At 45.3% G+C, this 19,705-nt stretch overlaps 1 protein-coding gene across 6 annotated transcripts in view; it reads left to right on the top strand.

Moving 5' to 3' along the window:
- ank2b (ankyrin 2b, neuronal) overlaps window positions 1–19,705 on the top strand; it is a 1,291,078-nt gene that overhangs the window by 1,161,762 nt on the left and 109,611 nt on the right. For all 6 annotated transcript variants that reach the window (XM_070871180.1, XM_070871178.1, XM_070871177.1 and 3 more), the window contains 2 exons: window positions 3,099–3,221; window positions 13,179–13,211. In XM_070871180.1, coding sequence (XP_070727281.1) covers window positions 3,099–3,221; window positions 13,179–13,211 — 156 coding nt within the window. The remainder of the gene's footprint in view (window positions 1–3,098; window positions 3,222–13,178; window positions 13,212–19,705) is intronic.

The following is a 19,705-nucleotide window of genomic DNA, read 5'->3' as shown; positions in this document are numbered from 1 at the left end:
TGTCATGCATGATTTTCCTTTCATAAATCCATGCTGACTTGGACCCATCCTGTCACTGCTTCCCAAATGCGCTGCTATTACATCTTTAATAATTGATTCCAACATTTTCCCCACTACCGATGTCAGGCTAACCAGTCTATAATTCCCTGTTTTCTCTCTCCTTCCTTTTTTAAAAAGTGGGGTTACATTAGCTACCCTCCAATCCTTAGGAACTGAACCAGAGTTTATAGAATGTTGGAAAATGATTACCAATGCATCCACTATTTCTAGGGCCACTTCCTTAAGTACTCTGGGATGCCCTATCAGGCCCTGATGATTTATCGGCATTCAGTCCCTTCAATTTTCCTAACACCATTTCTTGACTAATAAGGATTTCCCACAATTACCCCTTCTCACTAGACCCTCGGTCCCCTAGTATTTTCGGGAGGTTATTCGTGTCTTCCTTAGTGAAGACAGAACCAAAGTATTTGTTCAATTGGTCTGCTATTTCCTTGTCCCCATTATGAATTCCCCTGATTCTGACTGCAAGGGACCTACATTAGTATTCACTAATCTTTTTCTCTTCACATATCTGTAGAAGCTTTTGCAGTCAGTTTTTATGTTCCCTGCAAGCTTACTCTCATACTTTATTTTCCCCCTCCTAATTAAACCCTTAGTCCTCTTAAATTCTAAATTTCTCCCAGTCCTCAGGTTTGCTGCTTTTTCTGGCCAATTTATATACCTCTTCCTTGGATTTAACACTTTCCCTAATTTAACTTGTTAGCCACAGTTGAACCACCTTCCCTTTTTTATTCTTACACCACACAGGGATGTACAATTGTTGTAGTTCATCCATGTGATCTTTAAATGTTTGCCATTGCCTATCCACCGTCAATCCTTTAAATATCATTCTCCAGTCTATCCTAGCCAATTCATGTCTCATACTGTCGAAGTTTCCTTTCTTTAAGTTCAGGACCCGAGTCTCTGAATTAACTGTGACTCTCTCCATCTTAATGAAGAATTCTACCATATTATGGTCACTCTTCCCCAAGGGGCACCGCACGACCAGATTGCTAATTAATCCTCTCTCGTTACACAAGACCCGGTCTAGGATGACCTGTTCTCTAGTTGGTTCCTTGACATATTGGTCTCAAAAACCATCCCTTATACACTCTACAAAATCCTCCTCTATTGTATTGCTACCAGTTTGGTTAGCCCAATCAATATGCAGATTAAAGTCACCCATGATAACTGCTGTACCCTTACTGCATGCATCCCTAATTTCCTGTTTGATGCCATCCCCAACCTCCCTACTATTGTTTGGTGGTCTCTACACAACTCCCACTAATGTTTGGCGACAACGATGTTTATGCGTCTAACCAGGATTTAAGTCAAAATGACGGCAGCCAATCGGGAGAAACCTCAGGGAAGTCCCCGTGATAGTTTTATCAGCTTTATTTTCTATTGATTCCCCCTGCCCCGCTAATTACCTTTATCAGAAAGGAATATGTTTTCGTGAAAAAAAAACTTTAACAATAATGCCACGCACCCAGCCTATAATGTACTTTCCTGGACTTGGGCAGCATGTGCAGGGCTACGGGGAAAGGGTGGGGGAGTGGGACTAGCTGAGGTGCTCTTGCAGAGAGCTGGCACGGGCTTGATGGGCCGAATGGCCTCCTTCCTTGCTGCAACCATTCTATGATTCTCTGATTCCAAACACTTTTCAGTGGCAGAAGGGTCGATAACCAGAGGGCACAGATTTAAGGTGATTTGCAAAATAACCAGAGGCGACATGAGGAAACACTATTTTACGCAATGAATGATTAGGATTTGGAATGCACGGCCTGATAGGGTGGTGGACACAGATTCAATAGCAGCCTTCAAAGGGAAGTGGATAAATACTTGAAGGAGAAAAAAAATAGAGGGATATGGGGAAGGAGCAGGGTGAGTGGGACTGACTGGATTGCTCTTCAAAAGAGCCGGCACAGACTCGATGGGCCGAATGGCCCCCTTCTGTGCTGTACTGTTCTATGCCATAATTACGGTTTCACTGTAATCGGTAGAGCTACTCTGGAATGCATAGTGCCGATCCCTGTTAGGTGCTAGCTTTACTTAGTTAACTGGTTGAATACCCATTCCAGGTTCTGAATAAATAAATAAACTAAGGTGACACATTAACGCAGTACTGAAGGAGTGCGACATGTTGACGGTGCTGCCCTTTGGAAGCAATGTTAAACTGAGGTGTTCCCAATTCAGGTGTAGCGTTAAAGATCCTTTGACACCCAGCAACACGAGTTGAGGTGGAAGATCAGCCAGGATCTTATTGAACTGCGGAGCAGTCCCGAGGGGCCGTATGGCCTACACCTGCTCCTATTTTTTATGTTCCTGTGTTGTTTATAACCTATACTAGCAGATCTTCTGCAGCATTGCTCTCGGTGGGCTGGGGAATACACTGTTTCATAATGATAGGGCGCTATTAAAATGTTACAGGAAATAAGTGAAATTTACAGGAAGTATCTGCTATATGAAAGAGTTTTCATATATTATAGAGACTAAGAACATGAATAATCAACTCTGTCAAGTTGATTTATGCACTGTGGTTTTAACATATCCAATTTGACCGTAGAGCTTTCATACCTCAAGTGATCAGAAGTGGAATCTGAACCCACTGCCCAAATAAACTTGGAATGCATATCTTACCAATTAGAGCATTCATATATTTGCCTTTTGTGTTATGTGTAAGTGTTCACATTAAAACATAATTAATGATTTTTTAATATTGAATTTAGAATTGTTCAAGTTGTGAGAACTTGCTGGCTTATTATTGCCAATTCTGAAGAGCACTAAATATATGTTTATGGTTACAACTGCATGCTGCTATTTTAACATGACACTGTTGATGAAAAAAGTGATAAATCTTTTCCTTTTGTTTGGGGAAGAAAAAGAGCTGTGTGTCGTTTTTAACATGATGAATTATGAACAAATGATACATTAATGCATTTCAATGGGATTAACCTAATCAGAAGGGTGCTGGCCTGCCAAAGTTTGGCAAACACTTTTTGGTGTGTTCCAACATGAATTGTATGAATCACCTCAAATTCTGAACTGTGTCACAACAGGTGCGAGATACAACTCAGGAACCTTGTGGACGATTATCCTTCATAAAAGAGCCAAAGTCTACAAGAGGTCTTGTACAACATGCTATCTGCAACCTAAATATTACGCTACCCCTTTACAACAAGGTACAGAATGGTTACTTTTGTTCTACATCTCACAAAAGTATAATAATGGAGACTATTTTCTAATGTTTATCATATATCAAGGAGAAATATTTGAAAAGTCCATCACTGGTTGTAAGCAAAAGACTGTACAGGCCTAACTTTAGTTACAGTAGTAGAGAATTAGATGGGTTTGTTTTTATTTCATGTTTAATTTAGCCAAATCTCAACCACGCCTGACTTGTGTGCTTCTAATAGTTTTCTTTCTCTTCTCAGAATGAGACTATGGGCTGGATTTTACCCCTAGAGCAGACTACGGGCGGCTGGTCAGTGGAATGTGCTGGCTGACAACCTGTTAATCTCGCCAAGAGTCCTGATTCATTTTGAGGACTGAGCCTGATTTGTTTTGGGCCAGCGGGGTGCAGTCGGAAGCCTAACTCCACAAGGCAGCATGCTGACTTCAGGCCGCCTGAATATCAGGCGACGTAGCCAGCCTCTGCACAGGAGAATGGTGGGCTCCTGGATGGTGGGGATTGTGGAGGGCTGCAGCGACAATGGTCCAGGCTGGGTTAATGGAGACTGGAGGACCATTCCTGCTCCTCCCAGCCCAATAAAAATGTAGAACAATTTACTTTGGGTATCCTCTTCGGCCGGACCGACACCCGATGCTGGTAAGAATGTGCACATTGCAGCTCCACCTGCAGCTCAGGCCACAATTAGCTATCGGGGCCCTATATACATCATAGAACCTCGATTAGCATTTTAAATGGGCCTGCTGCTTGACTTGGGGTCGCACCAGCCATCCAATGATAGGCTTCGGGAAACATTGCCACGGCCACAATGACAATGGCAATGGCAATGGGCTACCAACCCAATCAACAACAACAATAACAACTTGTATTTTCAAGTTGCTATTGCACCAGTTCTGCTGGGCGGGAGGCCTGAAAGTTTATGCCTGTTTGTGACATATTAAATCTTTTATTGCTAAAATGGGGCTTATACAGACTCTTGTATTTTGACCAGGGCAGGGCACACAGACATCTAAGTTATTATGCCTTGCAAAATAACTCAGCTTGATCTTTCTTTTTGTCAAACAATAGGCTCTGAAATTCCTACGTTAAGGGAGGGCATTAGTTTGCAATTCACCTTTGTGGAGCAGGGAATATTGGCAAGGCCAATGTATGCTGAGGTTCCTCTCTAGAAGTGGTACAAATTCCATGGTGTGCAGAAGCAGCATCTGCAACAAAGTTACCACATTATTTAAAAGAGGCAGTTTGACCAGAACTGTTCATCAAGGCAGAAGTAGGTGATCACACAGAATTTACAGCACAGACCTAGGCCATTCAGCCCAACTGGTCAATGCCGGTGTTTATGCTCCACACAAGCCTCCTCCCACCCTACTTCAGCTAACCCTATCAGCATATATCAGCATATATTCTTTTCTCCCTTATGTACTTATCGAGCTTCCCTTTAAAGGCATCTATGCGATTCGTCTCAACTACTCCATGTGATAGCAAGTTCCACATTCTAACCATTCTCTGGGTGAAGAAGTTTCTCTTGAATTCTTTATTGGATTTATTATTTATTATTGGTTAAAGGGACACTCTTAAATTAAGATTGCTTTTGGAAACGTTTGGCCCTATCTTGGGGTTCACTGTATATATTGCAACAAAAAACTCACTGTTCTACTCAGGAAATCTTCCCTTTCATTCTACATTACCCTTGGAAATCATTCTATTTCAAAAGAATTACTGAGTTCCTATGAAGGCTGTACAATGGGAATCCCACTTTCCATAATATATATGATGAAGGAAGAGGAGCAGCTAGAGGCTGTAAGGCATACCAGATTAATCTGGTGGCACTGGAGGAGACACAGACTAGTCCCTCACTTGCCATCCAGCAGGATCTATAGACCCACTCGCATTTTCTGAGACCTTTCCCAGGAATTCTGTTTCAGTCATGAAACTTTGTAACAGCTCTGTTCATTGCTGTAACAGGATCTACAACCAAGGTTCAAAGCTTACACAGCTCTTACTAGCAGAGAAAGTGACCACAGTTCTCAACTTTTATACTTCAGGCTCATTCCTGGTAGCCAAAAGGGGAGTTTTGTCAGATCAGCGAATTTGCTGCACATTCCTCAAAGGCAAATCACCAATGCCCTCTTTACTAGAGCATCACAATTTATGCAATTATAGTGCTCCTAGACAGATGATTGAGAGGCCTATCAATTTTTTTCAGAATTGCTGGATTCTCTAGGGTTGCGGAACTATTTGCACCCATGTGGCATAGCTTGACCCAAATGTAAACCCACATATTTATATGAACCACAAGGCTTCCATTCATTAAATGTGAAGCTTATTTGCAATGGCACAGCTATTTGCACATGACTTCATCACAAGCTTGGAGCTGTTAAGATGTTTTTATACTTCATCAGCCCAGTGTCTCAGTTCTATTTCAAAAGCAGAGGCAAAGGCCAGAATTGCTGCTGGGTGACAAAGGGTTCCCACTCCTCCCATGGCTCCTGCTGCTTCTCTGTAGTGCCACGCAATGTTTTTCTTTGCTCTACTGGAACACGTGCCACCTGAGGACCTGGGGTCTGAAATTTAGACAGCTGTTGCAAAACCTTGAGCTTTTTGTGATGCAGACGGTCCTTCCTTTAAGGTCCCCAAGTCCTTAGTTGGACACAGGACAGGCTGATTTTGCAATGGGCTGAAAAGTTGACGGCTTCTGCAGGAAGCTGTTAGAGTGCTCCTCTGTGCTGCTGCCATGAGAGGAAACAGTCTCTGAGGCACACACTGGTACTGGGACCAGGATTCTAGTGGCCAGCGATCAGTGTGGAAATGGACCTCACAAATTCAAATTTATTGTTCAATGTTTAGGAGAGAGTCCCTCCGAGATGCTGCCATGTATACTTTGCAATCTAATTGTTATTGACCACTCAAGGTGGTCGCCCCAAGATCTGTAGTTATTTATTTGAAGCCTCCCCGTTGAGTTGACTGCCTTGCCCGGATCTCTCATGAAGCACAGGAAGGTTTGCAACTGCACCTGCAGCCGCTACTTTCTACAGTTGAAATCCTCTCATACTGTCACACAGCGGAGCAGTGGGCACCACTGCTATTTCAGTCATCTGCCACACATCTTGTGAGGGCAACACAGAACTTGCATATATGTGTGATGCTGGTATCCTCCTCTTCATAATAGAATTCTTGAGAGCATCATTTGCTTGCACATGCAGCCAGATGTTGACATGTCTGATGCCTTTACTCAACTACACTAGGCTCCACTTCCACATCTGCAACCTCTGGTTTCGTTATGCTCTGATTCTCACCACATGTTAGTTCCTCATCGACACTATCTATATGCCCTCAGGTGGGTGTCTGTGGGCTGCTGAATGCAAGGGAGAGGGTGCATGATGGAGTGGGTGAGTGTTCGAGTGTTGTCAAAGATAGAGGGGACTGTAGTGTATTGCTCTTCAGCAATCTTCTCAGCTGCATCCCGGCTCTCCATCTCTGGAAGGAAAATCAGCACTGTTAACCTTGGTCTGATTAAGTAGCTTTCTATCTTAATCAACTACTTTGTGGATATCCTATGAGGCGACTGGTAGCTGGTGAAGAGATTGGAGAGTATTTAAAAACATTCATTAAGTTCTCATAAATCCACTGAAGGCTCTCACTCTCATATATCCATCTCCCACTGCCAGGCCAGAGTTGAAACCAAATATTGCTATTGTTTTCTCTTAAATGTTGGATGTTTCTCTCCCAGTAGCCTGATATTCCCCTGGCATTGTGTGCTTTCTTCTGCAGAAGGAATGCAGTGTTAATTAGCTGCTGCATTCTCTAAATCCTGCAGTCACAATCAGTCAGGATTCATAGATGTGTGGTACTTTTTATAGGTATAAGAGAGGAAAGACCGAGGATAAGAGTCTTCAGTGTGCTAGCGTGAATTAGAGGATCTGAGACAACTGACATAAATACTGCCAGATGACTTTGCTTCTGGGACTAGGAACATGATGCCGTTGATGACACAAAGGACATTGCTTGACAATTGTGTCCAGGAATAACAATTTGCTTCTCTGTGATTCAGTTGTGTGTCCTGTTCTTCATTTGAAAACACTCTTACCTTTGCTGACCTAGTGAGGTTATTAAACTTGTTCCAACACTACAATGGAGTCTTTAGGGTTTTGTAGATTCCCTCAAAGACACAGCCACCTCCTTCCATATGTTCCATGCTAATGCATGTGATGGCTTCTTCCCTGGAACTCCAACAACTGCAATCTGTTCTCTCTAATTTAGGCCAGCAGTACTTTCAGATCAGTCTCGGAGAAGTTAAATCCTCACCTTTTCACTTTTCCTCGCCACTCCCTCTTCCAAGAACTTACTCAGCTTTTTAAATGTGTGCAGCTATTTGAATATAGAAATTGTATCCTTGCTGCGCTCTATTCATGAATTTCCCCCTCTTCTTTACAAGCATTATATAAAATAGCAGCCCTTTGATTCCGGCAGGCTTAAGGCCCACCCCACCACACGCGTGCCGCCTCATGTACCACAGGCTTATGAAATTTTCTTAGTGTTTGTTACTTTACCACATGTTCTTTCCTCACAGCTTCCCTTACCTATCTCCCTCTTTCCCCGTACAAGTCACAGACTTTTTTGATCAATACAGCAGGAAGGGCAAGCTGATAACTGGACATTATAACACTTGAAATTGAACCTCCCACTGGTGGTGAAGATAATCATGGGTTTTATTCTAAAGGGAAATAATTGTTGTTCTGTGCAGGCGGTGATTACCCAAGTAAGTGAAGCAGAAAATGACTACTAACTGCCTGGCTGAAATACAGATGTACAGTGCCCCGCTGAACACCAATCCCAACAGCTTACAGCATCTGGCAATGTCTCCTAAATAGCCTCTTTGATTGCAAATGGGTGGTGGCTATTGTGTATGGCGAGCTCAATACTGTGAGCTCAAAGTAAAGTGTGACCTTAGTCTTTTATTGCAGGTCTCCAGAATGCCTCTCCAACCTGTGAAGCCTCCTTAAATACCTGTGCTCCCAAGTGATTATGCGATTCCTTGGGACCCCAGGGGATGAGCACTCTGGTGGTTGTACAGAGTAAATACAAGTCCACATATATAACAACACACCGCGCCCCCACCCCCCCCCGCCCAAAGTCAATAGTGTATCTATTTACAATGTGTGTCGATCTGGGGCCCTTCTTGTTCTGGTTGATCGTCTCGGTGTGAAAGTTGGTGGTGTTGAATCATTTGTTGGGCCGTCGCTGGGCTGCTGTGCAGCTGGCCTTGCTGGGCTGCCTGGTGTGTTGTGCCCTGCAGGGCTGCTATGGATGATGGGTTCTGCTTCGTGGTCAACCGTGGTGCCGGTTGCCACTGGTGTGTATGTTGGGGGATTAAAAAAGGTAGGGTCGAGGTGGGTTGCTCAGGATAGTCCGTGAATCTGAGTTTGCTTTGGTCCAAGTTCCGGTGAATGAGGCCATTTGAAAGTTTGACCCGAAACACCCTGCTCCCCTCTTTGGCCACAACAGTGCCGGGAAGCCACTTGGGACCTTGTCCATAATTTAATACAAATACAGGATCATTGATTTCAATCTCGCCTGACACATTTGCGCTATCATGATGTACACTTTGTTGAAGCCACCTGCTCTCTACCTGTTCATGCAGATAAGGGTAAACTAATGAGAGCCTTGTCTTAAGTGCTCGTTTCATGAGCATTTCAGCAGGTGGGATCCCAGTGAGCGAGTGGGGTCTCGTGCGGTAGCTAAGCAGGATTCGGGATAGGCGAGTCTGCAATGAGCCTTCAGTTACCCTCTTCAAGCCTTGCTTGATGGTTTGCACTGATCTCTCTGCCTGACCATTGGACGCTGGTTTAAACGGGGCAGATGTGACATGTTTGATCCCGTTCTTTGAACTCAGCACTGGTAAAACATGGCCCGTTGTCGCTCACCAGGACATCGGGTAAGCCGTGAGTGGCAAACATGGCCCGCAGGCTTTCAGTAGTGGCAGCGGACATGCTAGCCGACATTATCTCACATTCAATCCACTTGGAGTACGCGTCTACAGCCACAAGGAACATTTTACCCAAGAACGGGCCTGCATAGTCGACGTGTACCCTAGACCATGGTTTGGAGGGCCAAGACCATAAGCTTAGCGGCGCCTCCCTGGGTACATTGCTTAACTGCAAGCATGTATTACATCTGTGAATGCAGGACTCTAAGTCCTCATCGATACTGGGCCACCACACTTGGGATCTGGCTATCGCTTTCATCATTACAATGCCTGGGTGGGTACTGTGGAGGTAATTGATGAAGGTGTCTCTGCCCTTCTTGGGGACCACTACTCGATTGCCCCACAGAAGGCAGTCTGCCTGTATAGACATTTCACCTTTGCGCCACTGGAACGGCTTTATCTCTTCCTGCATTTCCACTGGGACACTGGACCAGCTCCCGTGAAGCACATAGCGTTTGAGTAGAGATAATAAGGGGTCCTGGCTTGTCCAGGTTTTGATCTGACGGGCAGTGACGGGTGATTGCTCACTTTCAAATGCTTCCATAACCATGGCTAGATCTGAGGGCTATGCCATTTCCACCCCTGTGGTGGGCAATGGCAGCCTACTGAGAGCATTGGCGCAGTTTTCTGTGTCTGGCCTGTGGCGGATGGCGTAGTTGTATGCGGGCCGATGCATTGGTATTTTTCCCTTTACTCTCGGAAAACGGATATAAGTGGCTTATGGTCAGTTTCCAATTCGAATTTTAGCCCAAACAGGTATTGATACATTTTCTTTACACATGCTAATGCTTCTTTTTCAATCATGCTGTAGGCACTCTCAGCCTTAGACAGACTCCTGGATGCATAAGCAACCAGTTGCAGTTTCCCGAAATCGTTAGCTTGTTGCAATACACATCCGATGCCATATGACGACGCATCACATGCTACTACCAATCGCTTACATGGATCATACAACACAAGCAATTTGAGCATGACAATTTTCTTGCTTTTACAAAGGCATTTTCTTGGCTTTTGCCCCAAACCCATTCGCCCCCTTTTCGTAGTAGGACATGTAGTGGTTCTAGCAATGTGCTGAGACCCGGTAAGAAGTTACCACAGTAGTTCAAGAGTCCCAGAAACGACCGCAGCTCCGTCACGTTCTGTGGCCTCGGTGCCTTTTCGATTGCCTCCTTCTTCGCATTGGTGGGCCTGATGCCGTCTGCTGCAATCCTCCTTCCCAAGAACTCCACTTCAGGCACCAGGAAAATGCACTTCGAGCGTTTTAACCTGAGCCCCATACAGTTGAGTCACCTAAGAACCTCCTCCAGGTTCTGCAGGTGCTCAACTGTATTCCGACTTGTGACCAAGATGTCATCCTGGAAGACCACGGTGTGCATGACCGACTTCAGTAAACTTTCCATGTTTCTCTGGAATATCGCCGCCGCTGATCGGATTCCAAACGAGCATCTGTTGTAAACAAAAAGACCTTTGTGCATGTAGATGCAGGTGAGACCCTTCGATGATTCCTCCAGTTCCTGCATCATGTAGGCTGAAGTCAGATCCAGCTTTGTGAACGTCTTTCCTCTTGCCAGCATTACAAAGAAGTCATTGGCCTTTGATAGTGGATATTGGTCCTGCAGGGAGAAACGATTGATAGTTACGTTGTAATCACCACAGATTCTGACGGTGCCCAATCCCTTGAGGACTGGGACAATAGGACTGGCCCACTCACCGAACTCGATCGGTGAAATGATGCCCTCTCTTTGCAGCCAGTCTAGCTTGATCTCTACCCTTTCTCTCATCATGTACGGTACTGCTCTCGCCTTGTGATGGATGGGTCACGCCCCTGGAATTAGGTGGATCTGCACTTTTGCTCCTTGGAATTTCCTGATACCTGGTTCGAACAGCGAAGGAAATTTGTTTAAGACCTGGGCACACGAAGTGTCGTCAGCAGGCAATAGCGCTCGGACGTTGTCCCAGTTCCAGCGTATCTTTCCCAGCCAGCTCCTGCCGAGCAGCGTGGGACCATCGGCCGGTACCACCCAAAGTGGTAACTTGTGCACCGCTCCATCGTAGGAGACCTTTACGGTAGCACTGCCGATTACAGGAATCAGTTCTTTCGTGAAAGTTCTTAGTTTCGTGCGAACTGGAGTTAAGACTGGCCTTTCGAAACCACAATCTTTCGCAAGTCTTTTTGCCCATGATGGACTGGCTCGTGCCCATGTCCAGCTCCATTGACACCAGGAGTCCATTTAGTTCAACATTTAGCATTATCGGGGGACAATTCGTGGTGAATGTGTGTATCCCATGTACCTCTGCCTCCTCTATCTGAGGCTCTGGTTCATCGTGATCCTCCATGGATCTGTCCTCCTCTGCAACATGGTGGTTTGCAGGTTTAACAGGCTTTTCAGCTCGCCTGCACACTCTGAGATGTCCCATTGTTCCACAGCCCTTGCAAACGTACTCTTTGAATCGGCATCAATGGAAACAATGATCACCCCTGCAGCGCCAACAAACTGTTAATGGCCTTGCATTCATCACCCTTGATGGTGGACTCTGAGTCATCTGCAGACGTGCAGCTGCTGATATGTGTGACCTGCCTTGTACATTACGATTCGAAAACAACATCACTTTGTTTACAGTATTTGTAGCAGCACTTGTGTGCTGAGAGATTTGCTTCGAATTGTCACTGGTGGCAATGAATGCCTGGGCTATCGCTATGGCCTTACTCAAGGTTGGAGTCTCTACAGTCAAAAGTTTGTGAAGTATGGTTTCGTGGCCAAGTATGAAAAAGTCTCTGAGCATGTGCTCCAAATGTCCTTCAAATTTGTAATGTCCTGCACGGTGTCTTAGCTCGGCGACATAACTCACCACTTCCTGGCCTTCAGACCTTTTGTAGGTGTAGAACCGGTACCTCGCCATCGGAACGCTTTCCTTCGGATTCAAATGCTCTCGGACCAGTGTGCACAAATTGTCGTACGATTTCTCTGTGGGTTTCGCTGGAGTGAGTAGATTCTTCATGAGGCCATACGTTGGTGCCCCACAGACGGTGAGGAGGATCGCCCTTTGTTTGGCAGTGCTCTCTTCCCCATCTAGCTCGTTGGCCACGAAGTATTGGTCGAGTCACTCCACAAAATCATCCCAATTATCTCCCTCCGAAAATTTCTCCATGATGCCCACTGTTCTCTGCATCTTTGGGTTCGCCATCTGTATCTCATCGCCAGTTGTAATGTATGGAGAAAGAGTCAGACTGAACACTGTGAGCTCAAAGTAAAGTGTGACCTTAGTCTTTTATTGCAGGTCTCCAGAGTGCCTCTCCAATCTGTGAAGCCTCCTTAAATACCTGTGCTCCCAAGGGATTATGGGATCCCTGGGGACTCCAGGGGATGAGCCCTCTCGTGTCTGTACAGAGTATATACAAGTCCACATATATAACAGTGGCAAATTAGGTGTGGTAATATTTAAGCATCTTTTGTCAGACACACCACTATTTCTCCATAGTATTCATCTGAGGGTGCAAATATATCTTGATGATGTGCAAAATATTTAAAGGTACCACTCGCACACATAAAGGAAATGTAAACAATTCTGTGGTATTCAGAAAGTCCCATTTAATCTTAATGTGATTCAAATTGAGTGTTTTTCCACAATCTACTGCTAATGCGTTTTGCAAGCTTGTCGGGAAGCTGCTCTATTTTTTTCCTTTTTCATTATTCAGAACAAGCCAAGCTATTACTAAACAACCCATTAAAACTAAAAATCTTGCATGTTGTGTTGCACCACATATTGTAGAATGGATCCGATCCTCTTATCCTTTCTGTGACCTTTATACTTTTGTATTGCACAGCATTCCTCCGGAATAATTTGTAATGCTGATGGGCTGTGAGTCCTTGATGCTCTTTATTTCTGTTTTACCACATGCTTTTCTGATTATTCCATGCTCTGCCTGTTCTTTTTTTTCTGTTCTCAACTTTGGATGGAAAGGAGTCAGATTCAGATCAGGAGCAAGAGGAAGAGGTAATTGTAACAGTAGTAATCCATTCCTGCCTAACTACATCATCACTAATATTCCAACAAGGCCTGGAATTGATTCCAAAATGGAACTATGATGTTTCCAAATTTAATGCAGTTTCTTCTCCTATTGATTACTGTCTATTGATTTCCTTGATCTCAGCGTCAGTTCTATTGTAGTTGAATAAGAAGTTTAAAGCTCAAGATTAATTAAAGAGAAAGAAATCACGTGTTTAGTTTTCTGTGGGGTTTGTAGCCGTGCACTGCAAAATGAAGCCGTAAACATTTCATGGACTACGACAAATACTCGGGGAGAAATTTGGGGTGTTTGTGCCTTCTGTTAGCGCCTGACACAAACAATTTTTCACCCGGGCACAGCTCCGCTACCGACTCCTGCGAAATTCCGTGGGAGTTTTGCTGCAGCGATAACCAGTAGTGCCCCACTCTGCTGCACCAACGATGATGACCTTGTCACCGTGCGCAGCAACCCGTTTTCGCCCCAGAGCAAAAGTTCAGTAGTGCCCCTTGAAGCTGCGGGGGCAATGCCCGCGACAGCTTCTGGGGGCACGCACTGAGCTGTAGGCCACTCACTCGGCGAAAATTAAAGGGAAGGCGCCGAGTTCAAAATGTTTTAAATGGCCGACCTACCGTCACAGCCTTCTTCCTCTTTGATCACGGGGTCCCTGTAGCGATCTTGCTGCCACGGCACCCCGCTGCCTCGTGGTCGAGGGATGGCCCTGTTTCCCACATGCAGAGTCGGCAGCTTGGCCCTCACCTTTAATGAAGGGGACGTCCCTGTCTACGCGGCTGCACCCTACGTGGAGTCCTTCTGCCCCGCTCCCGCCTAGCTCGCGCCCCACAGAGAAAGTGGAGTGCGATATTTTGCAGGTAAGCCAAATATATGTTACGGGGCGGGACTTTCGCGCCTGGCGCAGTAACTCCCGCCTCACAGCTGTTACCCTCCCTATAAATGGAGCGCTACGTAATTTTGGCCCCTCAGTCTTTTTTTCTCTCACCAATTTATCCACCATTTTTCTCTCCTCCCCATCTGTCCTAAAGGCATTGACTTCCTCCTGGGGTATAATTCAACAGGCATTAGTCACCCTTCAATATCTTAATCAAGTGGCCTATATTCAGTTGTAATCTTTCATATGACTGTTTGCAAGCTATTCAACCTCATCACAGCCAACCCCAATCCTGTCCTTGCCTAACAGGGGTCACTGAATAGCGATCAGGATCTGAAAGCCTTGCCAAATTTTTCCTCCCTAGCCCAAGGACACTGAGGTCAATTATAGTGCCCGTATTTCTGCTCTGGCTGGGAATCAGCTAACTCAGTACAGATGTGGAAACCAACCCTGGGACCTTCTTGGTATGTATAATTCAGCTAATCTTTGGGTAAACATGTTCAGAATCAGGCGAGCCCAAATGTTCAAACTTAAAGAAGCAAGTAAGTTTATTGGTGCATACTGTCACTAATAGATACTTACAGCAACAACTTACTGTCCTGCAGCATTCTTCACAGACAGAGCTCTTTACAAGGAGATAAATAAAGACTGGACACTGAACAGGAGGTGGGAAGGAGGGATTGAGGATCAAAAGCACAGTTGGAAAAAAGGGTATTTCAGAGGCTTTTGCAGGCAGAGGGAGTTATTGATGGAGGGGGTTCCAGTGGTCCAGCAGCATTATGAAGGCCAAAGATGAGATGGGGAAGTTCAGTATCAATATGCCAGTGTGGAGGGAGTGGATGATTCATTCAATGATATACTGCCAGAAGAAAGCAATGAGGTGCTGTGGCACACGATGCTATATTTTTCAGCCTCCTGGAGCAGATGGCTTGCTGAAATGCACCAGTAGTGGTGGGCACCTCCCAGGAATATATAAATTGGCTGACCTCCCCTGATCCAGCAGGATCCATGCCAGAAATCATAGGTGGGCTAACACCCATTGAGATAATTTGAAGGCAAGGATGAGGCTCTTAAAGTCTTTTCTCCAGGGCACAGGGAGCCTATGCAGCTTGGTGTGGACAGAGGTGATGTAAGTCTTGGTTCAGGGGTGAAAGTGGATGGTGGCATTCTGCATGGGTTTTTGTAGTAGAAAGTGGGGAGGCCACAAGGAAACCATTGGGGAAATCAAGTCTTGACGTGATAAAGGTATGGATAGGGTTTTGGTAGTTGAAGGGGAGAGGTAGATACAGAGGTGGACAATGTTCCAGCAATGAAAGAAAGTGATCTTAATATTAATCAGGGGGCCAAATATCCACACTACCAGCATCCCATGTTAGCCCGCCATGATTTCTGGTATGGATCCTGCTGGGTCACCCAATTTATATATTCCTGGGAGGTGCCAATGTCTTATGAAAGGGAAATCATGCTTGATAAATCTTCTAGAATTTTTTGAGGATGTAACTAGTAGAGTGGATAAGGGAGAACCAGTGGATGTGGTGTATTTGGACTTTCAAAAGGCATTTGACAAGGTCCCACACAAGAGGTTTGTGTGCAAAATTAAAGCACGTGGTATTGGGGGTAATGTATTGACGTGGATAAAGAACTGGTTGGCAGACAGGAAGCAGAGAGTCGGGATAAATGGGTCCTTTTCAGAATGGCAGGCAGTGACTAGTGGGGTGCCGCACGGCTCAGTGCTGGGACACCAGCTATTTACAATATACATTAATGATTTAGATGAAGAAATTGAGTGTAATATCTCCAAGTTTGCAGATGACACTTAGCTGGGTGGCGGTGCTAAGAGGTTGCAGAGTGACTTGGACAGGTTAGGTGAGTGGGCAAATACATGGCAGATGCAGTATAAAGTGGATAAATGTGAGGTTATCCACTTTGCTGGCAAAAACACGAAGGTATCAAGGGGAATGGAGAGAAAGCAGGAAAGGGGTACTGAAGGAATGATCAGCCATGATCTTATTGAATGGTGGTGCAGGCTCAAAGGGCTGAATGGCCTACGCCTGCACCTATTATTTAAGTTTCTATGTTTCTAGCTACCCTCCAGTCCATAGGAACTGATCCAGAGTCGATAGACTGTTGGAAAATGATCATCAATGCATCCACTATTTCTAGGGCCACTTCCTTAAGTACTCTGGAATGCAGACTATCAGCCCCTGGGGATTTTTCGGCCTTCAATCCCATCAATTTCCCTAACACAATTTCCTGACTAATAAGGATTTCCTTCAGTTCCTCCTTCTCGCTAGACCCTCGGTCCCCTGGTATTTCCGGAAGGTTATTTGTGTCTTCCTTCATGAAGACAGAACCAAAGTATTTGTTCAATTGGTCTGCTATTTCTTTGTTCCCCATTATAAATTCACCTGATTCTGACTGCAAGGGACCTACGTTTGTCTTCACTAATCTTTTTCTCTTCACATATCTTTAGAAGCTTTTGCAGTCAGTTTTTATGTTCCCTGCAAGCTTACTCTCATACTCTATTTTCCCCCTCCTAGTTAAACCCTTTGTCCTCCTCTGCTGAATTCTAGCTTTCTCCCAGTCCTCAGGTTTGCTGCTTTTTCTGGCCAATTTATATGCCTCTTCCTTGGATTTAACACTATCCCTAATTTACCTTGTTAGCCACAGTTGAGCCACCTTCCCCATTTTGTTTTGCTCCAGACAGGGATGTACAATTGTTGAAGTTCATCCATGTGATCTTTAAATGTTTGCCATTAACGATCCACCGTCAACCCTTTAAGTATCATTCGCCAGTATTCTAGCCAATTCACATCTCATACCATCGAAGTTATCTTTCCTTAAGTTCAGGACCCTAGTCTCTGAATTAACTGTGTCACTCTCCATCTTAGGGTCACTCTTCCCCAAGGGGCCTCACACAACAAGATTGCTAATTAGTCCTTTCTCATTACACATCGCCCAGTCTTAGATGGCCAGTCCTCTAGTTGGTTCCTCGACATATTGGTCTAGAAAACCATCCCTTATACACTCCAGGAAATCCTCCTCCACCGTATTGCGAGCAGTTTGGTTAGCCCAATCTATATGTAGATTAAAGTCGCCCATGATAACTGCTGTATCTTCATTGTCCGCATCCCTAATTTCTTGTTTGATGCTGTCTCCAACCTCACTACTACTGTTTGGTGGTCTGTACACAACTCCCACTAGCGTTTTCTGCCCTTTGGTATTCCGCAGCTCTACCCATACAGGTTCCACATCATCCAAGCTAATGTTCTTCCTTACTATTGCGTTAATTTCCTCTTTAACCAGCAACACTACCCCACCTCCTTTTCCTTTCTGTCTATACTTCATGAATATTGAATACCCCTGGATGTTGAGTTTCCAGCCTTGGTCACCCTGCAGCCATGTCTCTGTAATCCCAATTTATTCATATTCGATAATAGCTGCCGGCGCAGTTAATTCGCCCACCTTATTACGAATACTCTCACATTGAGGCACAAAGCCTTCAGGTTTGTCTTTTTAACACACTTTGTCCCTTTAGAAATTTGCTGTAATGTGGCCCTTTTTGATTTTTGCCTTGGGTTTCTCTGCCCTCCACTTTTACCTTTCTTCTTTCTATCTTTTGCTTCTGCCCCCATTCTATTTTCCTCTGTCTCCCTGCATAGGTTCCCATCCCCCTGTTGTCATGTATCTTGCATTATTATATATAACTGTATCCTAACATGCAATACATGACTGTAATAAGATATGACCTCTAACCACCAGCATACCTTACCACCAGGGGTGCACTTGCAAGAGACAGGTATATAAGGACAGGTCTCAGGCAAGTGCAGCATTCCAGAGCTGTGAAATAAAGGTGCAGGTCCAGAGTGACCTTGACTTCACTACATGCCTCGTGTGAATCTGTACTGAGGGGACAGGACTTTACAGTGGTGACGGGTTACAGGATTACAGAATCCACAGAATGGCGAACAACGTATCAGATGAAAAGTACAATGCGGGAGACAATTGGGAGGACTTTATAGAAAGACTCCAGCAAAACTTTGTAACCAAAGACTGGTTAGGCGACGATAAGGCAGACAAGAGAAGAGCCCATCTCTTGACCAGCTGTGGCTCGAAAACATACGCTTTAATGAAGGATCTGTTGGCACCCGAGAAACCAGCAAGCAAGTTGTTTGAAGAATTGAGCACACTGGTAAGAGACCACCTGAAACCAGCGAGCAGCCTACACATGGCCAGACACAGATTCGACAACTACAGATGCTGTGTGGGCTAGAGCATACCCGACTTCGTGGCGGAACTTTGGAGGTTGGCTAGTTTATGTGAGTTCTCCGATGAACTGAGGAGAGAAATGCTGAGAGACTTTTTCATTGAAGGAATAGGCCACGCAGGCATATTCCAAAAGCTCATAGAGACCAAGAACCTGACCGTACAGGCAGCAGCACTGGTTGCACAGACATTCTTGGTAGGGGAAGAAGAAACGAGGTTGATTTACAATGCAGGTACGACAACTAACGAAATATTGGAACAAGAAGTTCACAGCACTAAACAAGCTGCTACCCCCACACACAGACAAAACCGGGAGAACAGGTTCTCGACAGCAAGCAGAAGCCATCAAGGGCCACAGGAACGGCCGTTCACACCTCATCAACCCACAATGCGAGCAATCAACTACAAACTGAGAGAAGCTCAAGAGAGATCAGCCAGACGCAGCTCATTCTTTGGAAACTCTTTGAACAATGGAACAAGTCTGTGCTGCAGGTGTGGGGGTGGGCACTCGGCAAGGGGATGTCGATTTCAGCAGGCTGTTTGCAGAAATTGTGAATATACAGGGCATTTGGCCCGCATGTGCAAAAAAACGGCAGCTCGGCTGGTATACGAATCGGATGGGTCGGAAAGCGGATCAGAAGATGGTGGGGACAGTACCCGGGACACCGATGTACAGCGGGTCAACACGATCAATGGCCGCTGCTCCTACAACAGGACGCCTCCTATAATGATGAGGGTCCTACTCAACGGGATATCTGTCAACATGGAGCTGGATACGGGAGCGAGTCAATCTCTCATGGGCGCTCAACAATTTGAACAACTGTGGCCGCATAAAAGAGACAGACCAAAACTCACAAGGGTCGACACCAAACTAAGGACCCTCTACCAAAGAAATCGTACCAGTCCTCGGCAGCGCCATGCTCTCTGTCACACACAATGGAACAGTGAACCGACTTCCCCTGTGGATTGTCCCCGGAGACACCCCAGCACTGCTGGGGAGAAGCTGGCTGGCAAAACTAAACTGGAAATGGGATGATGTCCATGCCATGTCATTAGAGGAATGGACCTCCTGCTCAACAGTTATAAAGCGATTTTAACATCTCTTTCAGTCAGGTGTGGGCACTTTCAAAGGGGCCAAAGTCAAAATCTACATCACACAGGATGCTAGACCAGTCCATCACAAGGCCAGAGCTGTAACCTATGTGATGAGGGAAAAGATTGAACACGAACTAGACAGGCTTCTGCGGGAAGGCATTATATCACCTGTGGAATTTAGCGACTGGGCAAGTCCCATCGTCCCAGTCATGAAGCCTGATGGATCCATAGGAA

This window comes from Pristiophorus japonicus, chromosome 2, assembly GCF_044704955.1.
Source record: "Pristiophorus japonicus isolate sPriJap1 chromosome 2, sPriJap1.hap1, whole genome shotgun sequence".
NCBI classification, from domain to species: Eukaryota; Metazoa; Chordata; class Chondrichthyes; family Pristiophoridae; genus Pristiophorus; species Pristiophorus japonicus.
Note: the sequence above shows the minus strand (reverse complement) of the source record. Positions and strands in the feature narration are given on the sequence as shown.